This window comes from Chrysochloris asiatica, unplaced genomic scaffold (assembly GCF_000296735.1).
Source record: "Chrysochloris asiatica unplaced genomic scaffold, ChrAsi1.0 scaffold00053, whole genome shotgun sequence".
Lineage (NCBI taxonomy): Eukaryota > Metazoa > Chordata > Mammalia > Afrosoricida > Chrysochloridae > Chrysochloris > Chrysochloris asiatica.
Genome location: NW_006408571.1, coordinates 13,974,998 through 13,989,869, shown reverse-complemented (window position 1 = coordinate 13,989,869; position 14,872 = coordinate 13,974,998). Strand labels below are relative to the sequence as shown.

The following is a 14,872-nucleotide window of genomic DNA, read 5'->3' as shown; positions in this document are numbered from 1 at the left end:
CACAGAAGCAGCAGTCAAGAGATTAAACAATGCATTGCGTTAGGCAAATCTGCTGCACAAGACCTTTTTAAAGTGTTGAAGAGCAAAGATGTCAGTTTGAGGACTAAGGTGCACATGACCCAAGCCATGGTATTTTCAATAACCTCATATGCATTTGAGAGCTGGACACTAAATAAGAAGACCATAGAAGAATTGATGCTTTTGAGTTATGGTGTTGGAGGAGACTATTGAAAGTGCCATGGGTGCCAAAAGAACCAACAGATTTGTGTTGGAAGAAGTGCTCCTTGGAGGCCAGGATAGCCAGACTTTGTCTCTCATACTTTGGACACAGTGTCCGGAGGGACCAGTCACTAGAGAAAGATATCATGTTTGGTAAGGTGGAGGTTCAGAGAAAAAGAGGAAGACCCTCAGAGAGATGGATTGGCAAAGTGGCAGCATCAATGGACTCAAGCATGGCAACAACTGTGAGGTTGGCCCAGGACCAGGCAGTGTTTTGTTCTGTTGTACATAGGGTCACTATGAGTTGGTACTGACTCGATGGCACCTAACAACAACAACATCTTCTCAGTACACATGGATGATAGGGGCGAACAACTTAGACATTGGCGACCTAAAATGGAGGGAGCTATAAAGGCAACAAGTGGCTGGCTTACAAGTGTTCAAGACAGAGCTTAGTTTCAGAGTGTTGGGGGGGGAGGGGTATGTGTGTTTGTGGGTGGGTGGGGAGCAGAATCCCCACTGAATAGTTTTTATCTTGTGTAGATGGGTCTGGTGAAAAGAGATGGGGACAGGATTCTTTTGATTCAATAGCAAGTAATTATTATTAAACCTAATGCAATCGTCACAACTGTAAAGGTACAAGTTGTATAACAAAAGGGGGGGGGGGTGTAGTTAATCTTACATTCAAGGAACAGAGGGCACTAGGACCATCAGTAAGGAAAAACATGAGTGGATGTGGGATCCTAGCCAGAGAAACAGCAACACCAGAGATGGAGGCAGAAACAATGGCATGGAAGATAAAGCAGCTGAGGATGCTAGACTCATGGAAAGAGAAAGGCTAGGTGTTGGAGGGCAGGAGGCTGGCTTGCAAAATGTGCCCTATGGTTGTTTAAATGATTACGTGTTCTTGTGTATTTAAAAAAAAAAAAAAAAAAAAAAAGAGCAGATAGAGGCAAATACTGTTAAGTGATGGTGCATGAGAGGAATTATAATCATTGTAATGAAACAAAATACGATTGGTTGAGTGTAAAACCAATGTTCTCCCATGTAAACTATAATTCAATTCACAATAAAACTTAAAAAATAAATAAATAAATAAAACCCACAGAACTATACACTAAAAAAGGGTAAATGTAATAGCATATAAATTATATCTCATTTAAAAGAGGGAGGAAGGGGTTAGCAAAGTACTTCAACTTGGAAATAATTGATTTCCCTTTCATTTATATTTCAACAATCTTTCATTAATGTTTTCAATTTAGGAATTCATTTAATTTGCAAGCACAAACATAATTTCATGTTAGATTCTAAATGTTTTAATAATTCAAATTACATATCCTGCTTTACATAGCAATCAAAATAACCAACCTTTGGTATTTGGGGAGTAGCCACACCTGTTGATGAATTATCTTCACACCGTTCATAATCAATAAATCCAACCACATAATTTTCATCACTTGTGGTCACATCTTCCAGACTCAGATTCTTTGACTATTCAATTAAAATGCAAAACAATTTAGAAACAACAGCATCATGATTCAAGTTTTAAAACATTATGTTCCCAGCACAGGGCAAGGCCCTGAAAGGAGAAATGAATGAGAGAGAGTATATTCAAGGATTCACCATACAATACATAAAACAGGAATTCAAAAATTAAGTCGGAGAATCTCTGACTCTTAAACAATATGTCTTGGAACAGTTTTGTTATATTGCATGATATTTAGCTTATCATTATCACCAGGATTGCATTACACAGTAAGCAAGATAAGCATATATATATATATATATTGTGTGGTGCTGTGGGTTAATGCACTGAACTGCAAGGTCAGTTTGAACTGCTAGGTCAGCAATTCAAGTTCAACAGCAGCTCCTTGGAAGTCCTATACAGGGTTGCTGTAAGTCAGAATCAACTCGGTGGCACACCCCCACCACCATCACCCACTCATCTGACACCCATATACTAGGATGTAGTGCTATCTATATGGACATTTTGTCCCATTTTTGCTGCTAGATAGCAGACACCAAACCTTACTTAAATTTATTTCCCAAGAGCCTCGTGTGGAGCCTGAAAATTATAATGATATGAAGGATGACATATTACTTTTCTGTGACTCTTAAATCAATCAAATCATATTATTGTTTCACTGAATGTGACACCTATTGATTGGCATTTAAGGATTACTTACTTCCTTATAAACAGCATCCCAAAGAAAAGAACAATTTTATTGCAGGTGATAACACTCCAAAGAGACTATGTGGTCTGCTTCAATCGTTGCTAAATGATTACATAAATATCAGAAAAGTGCTCCAAATTTGATTTCTGCTTTATATCTTATTATTATTATTTGTTGTTGTTGTTGTTATGTGCCGTGGAGTCAGTTCCGACTCACAGCGACCCTGTATAGGGTTTCCGAGGCAGTAAATCTTTACGGGAGCAGAAAGCCTCATCTTTCTCCCGCAGAACGGCTGGTAGTTTCGAACTGCTGACCTTGTGGTTCCCAGCCCAATTCGTAACCACTACGCTACCAGAGCTCCTTATCTTATTATTAGAATGTTTAATGCATTTAAAAGTGACTTAAAAATATGAATAATTTAAATTATTTAGGTAACTGCCCCATTGTAGATAGAAGATTAAGAGTAACAACCTTCGACTGTCTTTCCACTTGGATACTTTATTAAGTCATGAAAGCACAGTGACTGGGACCAGGATCAATCCAGGCAGGGACATAAGACCCACTATACCTCCAGTATGTAATCAATGACTACTAAAAAGAGAGAGCTAAATCACGTGCTAAAGGAATTTGGGGTGAATGCAGGGGGAGGAAAGTTAACAAAAGATCATGAGGGAGGTATCATTTTAGCACCATTTTTATATAATTTAGACCTAAAAATTTTAAAAGCATCTCAGTCAATCATTTATCCTATTTTAGATTGCAAAAAGAGGACCAACTATCTTTCTCTAAGGATAACAAAGATGTCAAGACTATTTAAATTGCAATCTGAATTAATCTGGAGGAAGATTATATCTCAAAGTTTCACACCCATCTGGCAAGTATTTGGAAAGCTGAATTTTAAGTCACAAGAGAAACAAAGAATTACACAGAAAGCAGAGTCTAATGCAAGCATTTAGGAATGGCAAGGTGCTTCCAAATATGCAAAGCTTCTCCACCGTTCCAATGTCCAGAAAAGAAAAATGAGACAAAGAAGACAAAACATAGAAAAATGGTTACAATTAACTTTCAAGCCAGGAATGTGAACTGCATGAGTTACAGCTACTACTCAAACAAAAACTCTGAATTTTTAACACAAAATGGCTGTCAGACTACCCATGAAAATATTTCATGCGATATAATGTATAAATATACCCTTTGTTGTTGTTGTTGTTGAGTGTTGTCAACTTGGGTCTGACTCATAGTGACCCTGTATAGGGTTTCCAAGGAGTAGCTGATGGGTTTGAGCTGCCAAGACTGTGGTGTGCAGCCCAGTGCTGATCCTACAACACCACACCAGGAGTCATAGGTACCATTCCCAACAATTCCAAAAATTTTATCTACAATTTAATAATACTATGTCCTTTTAAAAGCACTTACATGTTCATAGACTGTATAAATAAAGACATTAAAAGACTGGAAAGCTACACAGTAAGATATTAACAATATTATCTACAGATGCTATCTGTATCTATGATGATGGTGGTTATGCACTGTGGAGTCAGTTCCAACTCACAGCAACCCTGCATAGGTTTCCAAGGTTATAATTCTTTAAGGGAGCAGAAAGCCTCATTGTTCTCCCGTGGAGCAGCTGGTCGTTTCGAACTGCTGATCTTGAGGTTAGCAGCCCAACTCATAACTACTATGTTATGCTACCAGAGCTCCTTAGGTTATCTATAGGCAGAGCCTATTTTCCTTTTGGCCTACCTGTGGCTTAAAACTTTTTCACAACAATCGGCAATTATTTGGGGGGTGCCTCTAACGGGTTCAAATCTGTTCAGTCATGGCTGACAAAGCAAAATCAAACAGACTCAAAATTTTCAAATTTGGGTAAAATAGAATCACAAGCAAAAATGGGAAAACATATGGCCCTGGAACAGTGTCAGGACTGTGGAGAGTGACACACATTCCAAGGAGTGCAGTCAGTCATCATCTTTGAGCAGGACACCACTGTATCCAACTCTGCCAATCACGAGACTTGGTTGCTATGCAACACTCATGATGCTCTTGTTTTCTAACAGGGAGATTAAGTCTCTAGCAGGGCATCAATCCAAAATTTTAACTGTTCCTGTTATCATTCTAGATACCCACATTTTGCAAACTTGGGGTTATCCCAGTTTCACTTCACCAACCAGGACTGAACTGGGAAGAATTGGTTCATAGCCCTAGGTTTTTCAATACCACAGTCAAGATTTATGCTATTCCCATCATTTTCTTCATCAAAAAATGTTAGATCATAAAATGCCTTGCCTCTGGCTCTTTGACACCAGAAAAGTTATTTTCCAGTAGTGTACCCATTCATAAACAGAGAGGGCAGGGCCAGCAAGTACTGACACAAAAAGTTCTAACCATTACCTTGAAGTCTTTGGATGGAGTAGCACTGGCTTGTCCACAGGAAAAAGAAGGAAGCCTTAAGCGAACTGGTCTTCCCCGAGCCTTCTTGGCTAAAAGCAGAAGATAGGTAGCTGTCAGATGATCATACTGCCACTGGAAAAGAAAAGTAAGTTGGTTAGAAGACTTAAATTGGTTACTGAAATAATGTTCCTTTAGAAAATAATTTTTTATAGATGTTCTGAATAGTAAACATTTAAAAATTTAAAAGTCAATGATTCCCCTGATGGCAGCAGTGGGCTGGGAATTTCGACCCCTAAAAGAGTGCAATGCAGGAGAATGTGCTGCTTCTCCTCCTGATGCTAATCATACAGGGGCAGTCGTTGAGCCTCTGAGAACTTCAGTTCCAGGGCTCCCATCAGAGAATACCAAGGAAGACTCCTCGGATGCCACCCACATCTCCCAAGCAAGTGTCAAGGCCAATGATCTCTCTGACTTTCAGTCCGTTTCCAAGTTGAACCAGGGCAAGGCATGTGCGTGCCTGGGCCAGGAGTGCCCGTGTAAGAGATGGCATGGCATGGAGGTGTACTCCTTCTCAGGCCTGCAGAAGGTCCCGCCCACGGCCCCAGAACGAAGATCCACACTTAAGGACTACTCTCAGTCGCTCCACACCAGAACTCTGTCTGGCTCCCCCAACTCCTGTTCTGAGCAAGCTCGAGTCTATGTGGATGATGTGACCATTGAGGACCTGTCAGGCTACATGGAATATTACTTGTATATTCCCAAGAAAATGTCCCACATGGCAGAAATGATGTACATCTGATATCCAGAAGCTAATCCTATGCTTTAAACCAATGAAGGGTTGTCAGATTTAGCTAATGGCAGACCTTGCAGCCACTTGGTGTGAGAAGACATCTCCTGCTCACTGTGCTTGCAATAAAAACATTTCTTGGCATCTCAGTTAACCTTCATTCTTTAAACTTACTCTCTGTGTTCTTACATACCCACCAAGGCAAGCAGACCTTAAAAAACAGTACTTCCTAGAAATGTTCCTGGGGGATGAAGACATCTGAATCACTTGAGACTGGCAGTGGTGGGTATATGGTAAATGCCTTTGTCAAACCACATTTTTTTTTCAGATCTGTTTTAAGAGTTGGTGGTCAAGGAAAATCAACATGTCGTTTTGTAACTGAACTGAACATTGTCATGCTGTAGTTGCCAGCCCAGAATATTAGCAGTTATGTGACTGATTTAAACCATCTCTGATTTAATTTAAGATTTATTGTCTTTAAAGATTTCTTATGTTATTGTTAAGCCGGAGTTCGAAGGTTTAGATTTAATACGAATAAACTAGCTGGCCTGCCTGATTAAAAATAAAAAATAACAAAATTTAAAAGTCAAATGCCTTTACAAGGTGTGCTAGTTCAGGTTTTGTGCTTGCATTCTCAGTGGTTTAGCAGTTAAGATGCAGTGATCTCCCACGATGAGATCTAATATAAAGCAATTGCCTCCATGATGTGGAAAGTCCTGTGACATAATTATCCTATATGTTGTATATTCTCACTTCTATTACGTTAATGACATCAACCAGGATTAGGTTGTATCTCGAGTCAATCTCCTTTGAGATACAAAGAGAGAGAGGTGAGTAGAACTCAGAGGGACCTATACTACCACCAAGAAAGAAGAGCCAGGAATGCAGTGCTTTCTTTGGACCTGGGTTCCCTGCACTGTGAAGTTCTTAGATTCAGGGGAGGATTGATACAAAGACCCATGGAGCTCTCTAAGGAATGCTGGGCCTATAGATGCTGAAAGTAGGCAAGGACCTGTCTCCAGAGCTGATGCGCTGAATTCAGACTTCTAGCTTCCCTATCATTAATATTAATTACTATTAATAAACTTTTGTTTGTTAAAGTCACTCACTTGTGGTATTTCTATTATAGCAGAACTCTCGATAACTAAGACACAAAGCATATAATGAAAACATGAAACCACACACACAATTTCCATTTCCAAGAACAATCACTTTAAAAAAAAAACTCTTGTAAACTTTTTATATTGTGAATTGAGTGAAGATTTATAGAAAAGATCATCAGTTCTACATTCAACAAATCATGCACTTTGTTTCATCACAAAGATTGCAATCCCCTTCAATTATCCTCCTTCCTTCCTTCCTTCCTGTGGTTCCTATTTCCATTGCACCCACCTTCCCACACTTCTCAACTCTGTTCTTAGGTAAATGTTATCCTTTTGATTTTGAATGATTGACTATTCCATGGTGAACATACCTTACTAGTGCTGATGTCCCTCTCCGTATAACTATCTGGTGGTGGTACTGTGCTGTTGAGTCGGTTCTGACTCATAGCAACCCTGCATAGGGTTTCCGAGACTGAAATCTTTACAGGAGCAGAAAGTCTCACCTTTTTCCCACCCAACGGCTGGTAGTTTCAAACTGCTGACCTTGAGGTAAGCAGCCCAACTCGTAACCACTATGCTACCAGAGCTCCTTGGATACCTTATCTACTGCTTGGCTAAAAATTGGGCCACAAGGGTGAGTTCCTTTCCAGACCTGAAGGGTAGTCAAGAGACCACAATTTCAAGTTCCTCCAGTCTCTTTCTGACCAATAAAACCAGTCTTTTTTCCTTTTTTTTTTTTTTAACCTAAGTGATTTTTTAAATAGATTTCATTTTGTTGCTTTCACAAGCCTGAGAAAAGAGATACATGGCAGAGACATCATATAAGTTTAAAGAACGGGCAGAATTCATGTACATGGAAAAGCTTTCCCTAATTACCCCTGTTGAAGTGATTAGAAAAGTGAATAAAAACAATGTGATTAAAATCTTTTAGTCAACTGCCATAGAGTTGGTTATGACTCCCAGCGACCTCATGTAGGGTTTCCGAGGAGTAGCCAGTGAGCTTGAACTGCTGACCTTGTGGTTCCAACCAACCTTGAGGTTGAGTGCTTATCTCATGGCGCCACATGAGAACTCAGTATAGATTACTTCTATGAATGTAAAAGTCTTCCGTGTGCCTCCTTCTTTAGGAAGTGGTACTGCAAGATACTGTCTGCACCAGCCACCCCTCGGAAACCCTAGACAGGGTAGCTATGAGTCGGAACCAACTCTATAACATTTAACAACAACAAGGCTTCACATGTTGGAGACTCTGTGACTATAAATATTGTGAAAAAGCTTTCGATCACATTTTTTATTTTTGTGAGCAAGAAAATTCATAAAAGGGAAAAAAATTTTTAAGCTACAAATGTGGATCTAGCACTGCTTTATCCTTATGTGCACTAATTTCAGCTTTGTATTTTTGTGATGAAAACATTAAACTGATAAATATCACTCAAAATACTTTCAAATCTAGGACATAAATTTGTAGAAGCAGTGTCTACATTTTGATTCATTTGCATAAAAATGTTTTTCACTAAAAAGTCTTCTCAATACATAGATGTTTTTATTTGTGTGGTGTTTTGTTTTTCTATCTACTATGAAGTCCTGACGAGGTGCTATGGGAAAAGTACCAGACCACTAACCGCAAGGTTGTTAGCCCAAACCCACCAGCCACTCCTGGGGTGGGGGGGAAGCAGTGTGTTCTCATTGTAGAAAATGATTTTAACTCAAAAGTGTACGATGTTAAGTGCCGCCGAGTCTCTTTTTTCTTTTTTAAAAAAGTAATGTTGAGTTCACTTTTAAATTCTTTGAGCTATTTTTCTGCTATTAATTTCACATTTCTAAATTAGTTGGTTCTAGAGCTTTGATTTTTTTTTTTTCTAGTTTCAGATATGATCTGTAGATTTCCTAATAGAGAAAATAAAAATTTAGGTTCTACAATACCCTCCCTTTTCCTGTGCATGCCTTCTTCCTGCATCCTCCTATAATGTTATCACAGTATTTAGGTAAATTAATATCCAGTATTTACTTTTTAATGATGATGTAAAAAGCATCTATAACTAGTTAGGCAGAGGCAATATTCAACATATTAACTAGAACTCTTTAATTGCAGAACCTAGGGTCAAGGGGTCAGCTGAAGGAGATAACAGAGTAACACACAGGGAGCTTGGGATAGTGGCTATTTATCAATCAGTACATAAACTTCTGGGGAGCACAGTGGCTCTGCAGGATGAGCACAGGACTATGAACCACAAGGGTGGCGATTCAAGCCTACAAGCAGCTCTGAGTGGGAAGGATAAAGCTTTCTGCTTCCACAATGATTTGCAGCCTCAGAAGTCATTGTGGCACTGTAGGATAAAGCACTGGACTACAAGGTTGGTTTGAACCACAGGTCGGTGGTTCAAACTCACCAGCTGCTCCTCGGAAACCCTACACAGGGTCACTATAAGTTAAAACCAACTGGACGGCAACAACACAACAATAACAACAGGGCCATGCAGGGTAAACAAGCCTTGCAGCTACAAAACCAGAAGGAGTATTTTTGCATTTCCTTCTTTTATAACTTGACTTTTCCTGAGGGTTTTAAAAAAGGCAGTCATACTAATTCTCTGGCTTTCTCAATCTGTTCACATGAATCAGCTAATCTGTTTCTCCCCTTTCTTAGAGACATCCAGGCTGGAAGTCTGCATCTCTTTCTCTCTCTCTCTCTGAGCAGGCTTCTTTCCCAGTCTACTACTCAGCTGTCAATACAGGAATTCCATTCATTTCTAGCCTCCAATGTCTCCCCAGTTTCCTGAATTTAAGTATTCCTTTTTCTTGCTTTATACTCTTGTTTTAGTTAAGTACATGCTCCAGTAATTTCCTGAGGGTAAATGTGTGGAAGGTAATTTTTTTTGAGATCATGTATCTGAAAAATGGCTGTATTTTATCATCACACTTGATTCTGGGTTGGGTAAGCATAGAATTCCACATTAGTAATATTTTTTCACATTTTGAAGGCATTGGTCCATATTTTCAGTAGTGTAGCTACTGAAAATTCTAATGTCTTTCTGATTCCCAAGCTTTTGTGTGTGACCTTTTTTGTCTTTGTAAACATTTGGCATCTGGGTTCTCCATCCACCCTCCATTTTCTGGAATTTCACTAGAATAGGTCTTGGTGTAGATTGATTTCCATCCGTTGTGTGAAGACCTCGTTAAGCCCTTTCACTCTCAGAAATGCATCCTCTATCCAGTCAGGGATACTTCTTGAAATACTTCTTTGACTGTTTCTTCCCCTCTGTCTTCTCTGTTCCAATTTTTTGAAACCTCCATTATTCATATGTTATGTCTTTCAAACTGGTTGTATAATTTTCTTATTTATTCTCTTCTATTTCCCCATCCCTATGTTTTCGCACTCTACTTTTGAAAGATTTCAAATCAACTTCATTTTTATTTGCGCTTTTGATTTCAGCTTTTCATTTCTGTGGTCATATTTAAATTTTTAAGAGTACTTTGGAATGTTTTTTAGTAATCTTATTCCTGTCTCAAGAAATGAAATAGCTTCTCTTATCTCTGAGAACATTATCATTTTTCAGCCATTTTCTTCTGCTTCCTGCATTGTCTGTTTTTCTGAATGTCTTTACTTTTTATCTCTCCTGTCCCTACTTTATTTGTTTTGATCTCTGATTTTCATTTAAGAGGCTTTGCTCAAATATCTAGTGATTTTGATTGTTTCAATTTAAAAGTGAGAAATCATACTACACAGCTACTTAGAAGTTCTATGTATGGGATGGGGCTGTTCCGCTTGTTGCCTGGAGGCTTTCTCTAAGGTGATGAGACAAGAGCCTAAACTCTCAATCACCCCTGTATAAGGTCTGTTCCATAGAAATATATTCTTCCAGTCTTCTGCCCCACACCCACTGTTAACCGGCCTTTACAGTTCTAATTGTAGAGAGTCAACGAAAAAGAGGAAGACGCTCACAGAAATGGATAAACACAGTGGCTGCAACAACGGGTTAAATATAGCAGCAACTGTGGGGAGGACCAGGTAGTGTTTTGTTCTATTGTCCACAGGGTCACAGGAGTCAGAACTGACCCCACAGCACTTACAACAAAGGCTGCCTGTTGCCTTTCGCTCCACAGGCACTTACCCCTAGGTTTCTCCAAAATGCTATGTCAGCTACCACTTATGTCTTTGCTTTATACCTTTCCAACTTTTACTGGCTTTCCTTTTGTCTTTCCTTTCATTCTCTTCATTCTTGAGGTATTTTATGGCAATTTCATTCCTTTATTGTTATTTTAGTGAAGCTTTAGAAAGTGTTGGATATACCGATCTTTTAATAACCCACCCACGTAAATAACACGCACAGCACACACAAGAAACTAACACACAATAGTTTGCACGGTTTGTGAAGGGGCTTTAAAAGTTACTGGAAAAGCAGAATTAAAAGATAAAATTTTTCTACAAGCTTTTTCAAGCCCCTTCATATATGCACACATTATTTGCATGTTATTGTTAAGTGCTATAGAGTTAGTTCCAAATCATAGTGTTTCCTAGGAGTAGCTGGTGGATTTGCTTATCCTATAATAGAAACATGGTAAATATATCTGTTAAATCTGCTATGGTTAACTGAAAGTTTTTAAATAATGTACTCACAAAGACAATAAAACTGTTTACCCTAGAAAAGTGTGACATTTCAACAATACTAAAGAATACTTCATTGCATGTACTCTCTGACAAACTATATGATTCAAAGAGGCCTTCTTCTACCAACTCCAGTCAAAGTTTATGCTAAGAAGCTGGTATAATGGCCCTAACAGTACAGAGTGGGGAAGTATAAAATATACTGTGATAAATTATCATGAAATGTTGCCTTTAATCTAGATAGGTAAGAGAAAAGTAGGCCAGAAAAGGCTTCTTGGAGACGGTACCTAGGAAATGGGTAAAAACTGTAGTCACCCTCTCTACTTTTCAAAAACAACATTAAAGACTTTTCTTTATTTCTGACATCTGTGGTCTCGTGCCTGATAGCCACCTTATTGAAAGAGATGCTGTAAACTGATTGGAGGCATGGATAACACCACCACTCATCTTTTCAGTTTGTTGGAAATCTGCCGCACAAGACCTCTTTAAAGTGCTGAAGAACAAAGATGTCTGTTTGAGGACTAAGGTGCTCCCGACTCAAGCCACGGTATTTTTAATAACCTCATATGCACGTGAAAGTTGGGCAATGAATAAGGAAAACCATAGAAGAAATGCATTTGAGTTAGTGTTGGAGAAGAATATTCAAAGTACCATGGACTACCAGAAAAACAAACCAAACTGTTGGAAGAAGTCCAGTCACAACGCTCCTTAGTAGTCAGAGTGGTGAGACTTTGTCTCTCACACTTTGGACTTGTTATCAGGAGAGACCAGTCCCTGGAGAAGGACATCAAGCTAGGTAAAGTGGAGGGGTCAGCGAAAAATAGCAAGACCCCCAACAAGATGAACTGGCACAGTGGCAACAGCAATGGGCTCACATGTAACAACAATTGTGAGGTGGGCGCAGGACTGGGCAGGGTTTCATTCTGTTGTGCACATGGTCGCTATGAGTCAGAACTAACTCGCCAGCGCCTGACAATAGCCCTAGATAAGAAACAGGCTGCCACTTTCTTAATCATCAGTGTCATACCATATTTAGGCACCGTAAAGAATTCCTGGAGAGAACTAAAGGTTTCAGACTGAGCTTTCTGAATCTACCTATGAGTTTTATAACTACCCGTGAAACCTTTCCTCCAGGCAAAAAGCAGCCGTTTTACAAATAACTTTCTGCCATAGCCACAGCAAACTTCTTACTATGATAAGATGCACACGGGCATTCTGTGTTCAATAACAGATAAGTCAGCACATCAGTTACACTTCCAGGTGACATAAATCCACATGTCTACTACAACTAATATCTCCTAATCTTTAAGGCAGTTCCCTCTTTTGAAAGTCAAATATCTGAAAGCAAAGAAATATGTTGACCTGTTAGGTTCCATTTCTAGAAAATGAAAAATATTTTTAAATTGCTAGTTATTGCTCAAGCAGTCCAAATGTTAAATAACGTCTCAGACACCTGGGCTGAGGAAAGGTTTCTACTCATAAGGAAGAAGAGAGAAACTGAAGAGGCATCAACTAGCCTTCCCATAGCCTGCTGCTGAGGCCCTCAATCCTTAAAACTTCTGCCAAGAAAGAACATGGGTACTCATATCACAGGGGTAGATAAAAGGGATCTGTCTTGGTCTGAATAGATTCCTGCATAGACATATATGGACAATGAGTAAGAAAGACCAAATGATGCATTTGAATTATGGTGTTGGTGAAGAATACTGAATATATCACGGACTGCCAGAAGAACAAGCAAATCTGTCTTGTAAGAAATACAACCAGACTGCCCTTAGAAAGGAGGATGCTAAGACTTCATCTCACATATTTTGAACATGTCATCAGGAGGAACCAGTCCCTGGGGAGAAGGATACCACTATGCTTGGCAAAGTAGAGGGTCAGTGAAAAAAAGAAAGACCCTCAATGAGATGGATTGACACAGTCAAATATAACAATTGTAAGGATGACACAGAACTGCAACGGACTCAATGGCACCTAACAACAACATGCACATGTGACCCTCCATTAAAGTTCCCTTACTGGATGCTTGGTGGTCCCACAATCCAAAACCACTCAAATCTGGAGGAATAGGAAGAAAGTAAAGAAAGCAGTGAGTTGAAAGAAAGTTTATATTAAGCAAGGGGCACTCAGAGGGGTCAGCAGCCCAGATAAGCAAGCAAATTATAGGCCTGCAGGACTACAGTTGGGTATAGCAAGGGGGCAACAATGAGATAGCTCAAAATCTTATGAGACATGAAAAATTGACTTCTGCATATCAAAAGCCATTTAGGGGAACTTGTAGATACAACATAGTTCTATAAAAGTTAGATGTTTGGAAATAGGATTGCTTCTCTCTCTTTGCCCAAGCATAACAATTATTGGCACCACACCAGCACAGATCACACGGAAGTAGTCTCTCTCTGTGTTCAGTCTAGCCAATTCCAAAGATAAAATCAAAACCAAGAATCAAGCAAACAAACCTACTGCCATAGAGTCAATTCTGACTCATAGTGACACTATCTTGTCTCATAGCAACCTGAGTAGAACTGGCTTATAGGGTTTCCAGAGCTGTAATTCTGCTGGAAATTCGGCTGTAATTCTCTTACGGAAAAGTCAGAGCTCCCAAAACAACAGAAAAAATACAGCAAAGTCCATCTCATAGTAAGCCTGGTTTTCCTGGGACACTTCAAACGAAGGAGTCCTGGTCTGGCACTGCAGGATAACCACTTGACCCTGAGGTCAGTTTGAACCACAAGGTCAGTGTTTCAAATTCACCAGTCACTCCCTCAGAAACCCTACACAGGGTCACTCTAAGTTGATGGCACTTAACAACAACTTCAAACTAATGTGAATTTTCTGAGACTACCTAGGGACCAGATTTCTTAAACACACCACTACTGATGATTTGGTCTAAGCAATTCTTTGTCATGGGGAATTTGTAGTATGTTTAGCAGCAATCCTGTCCTCTACCGAACAGATGCGAATAGTGATCTCCTCATTGTGACAATCAAAAATGTCTCGAGATATTGCCAAATGTCCCCTGAAGTGGGGGGAGAGAGGGGCAAAAATCATCTCTGAATGAGAACCACTGACCTAGTCCAATGCTTGAATGTCATAGGAATCACGTGGGGATTTTATTAAAATATGATTTTGATTCAGGAGGTCTGAGGTAGAACCTAAGATTCTGCATTTCATAAAGGATACTTTTTTTTTCAAGTTCTTATTCTCTTTATTATAATTTTTTTCTTTATTATAATGACTTTATTTTGACAGCCATCATGAGACTAAACTAGAAGCATGCATAAATCCAAACTAAAAGAAATTCAAGGAACTTTTCCAATGATTTAAAAAGAGCTAAACTTATGTGACCACAAAACCATGACTTCTTTGTCAGATTACTAAAGCAAATCAGCATCAGCTATATCACTGAAAAATAATTAGATCATCTTCGACAAAACACCAAAATATGTCACATGGGGAGGGGATAGTCTCTTCAACAGATGGTGCTGGCAGAACTGAAAAATGATATGCAAAAGTCTGAAACAAGACCTTCACCTCACGCCTTATACAAAAACCAACTCAACATGGATTAAGGACCTAAATGTGAATCCCA

General features: G+C 39.2%; 1 protein-coding gene and 1 pseudogene across 9 annotated transcripts in view; one reads left to right on the top strand and one right to left on the bottom strand.

The window, feature by feature from the left end:
* Positions 1-14,872, bottom strand: part of MELK (maternal embryonic leucine zipper kinase) — a 109,922-nt gene that overhangs the window by 33,270 nt on the left and 61,780 nt on the right. For 7 of the 8 annotated variants that reach the window (XM_006863110.1, XM_006863111.1, XM_006863113.1 and 4 more), the window contains 2 exons: positions 4,785-4,916; positions 1,588-1,710 (listed from right to left, as the gene is read on the bottom strand). In XM_006863110.1, the coding sequence (XP_006863172.1) occupies positions 1,588-1,710; positions 4,785-4,916 (255 nt within the window). The remainder of the gene's footprint in view (positions 1-1,587; positions 1,711-4,784; positions 4,917-14,872) is intronic. The other variant, XM_006863109.1, reaches the window with a different exon arrangement.
* Positions 5,028-5,720, top strand: LOC102831733 (annotated as a pseudogene). Its single transcript, XR_438717.1, has one exon. The product of XR_438717.1 is annotated as an oxidative stress responsive serine-rich 1 pseudogene (transcript).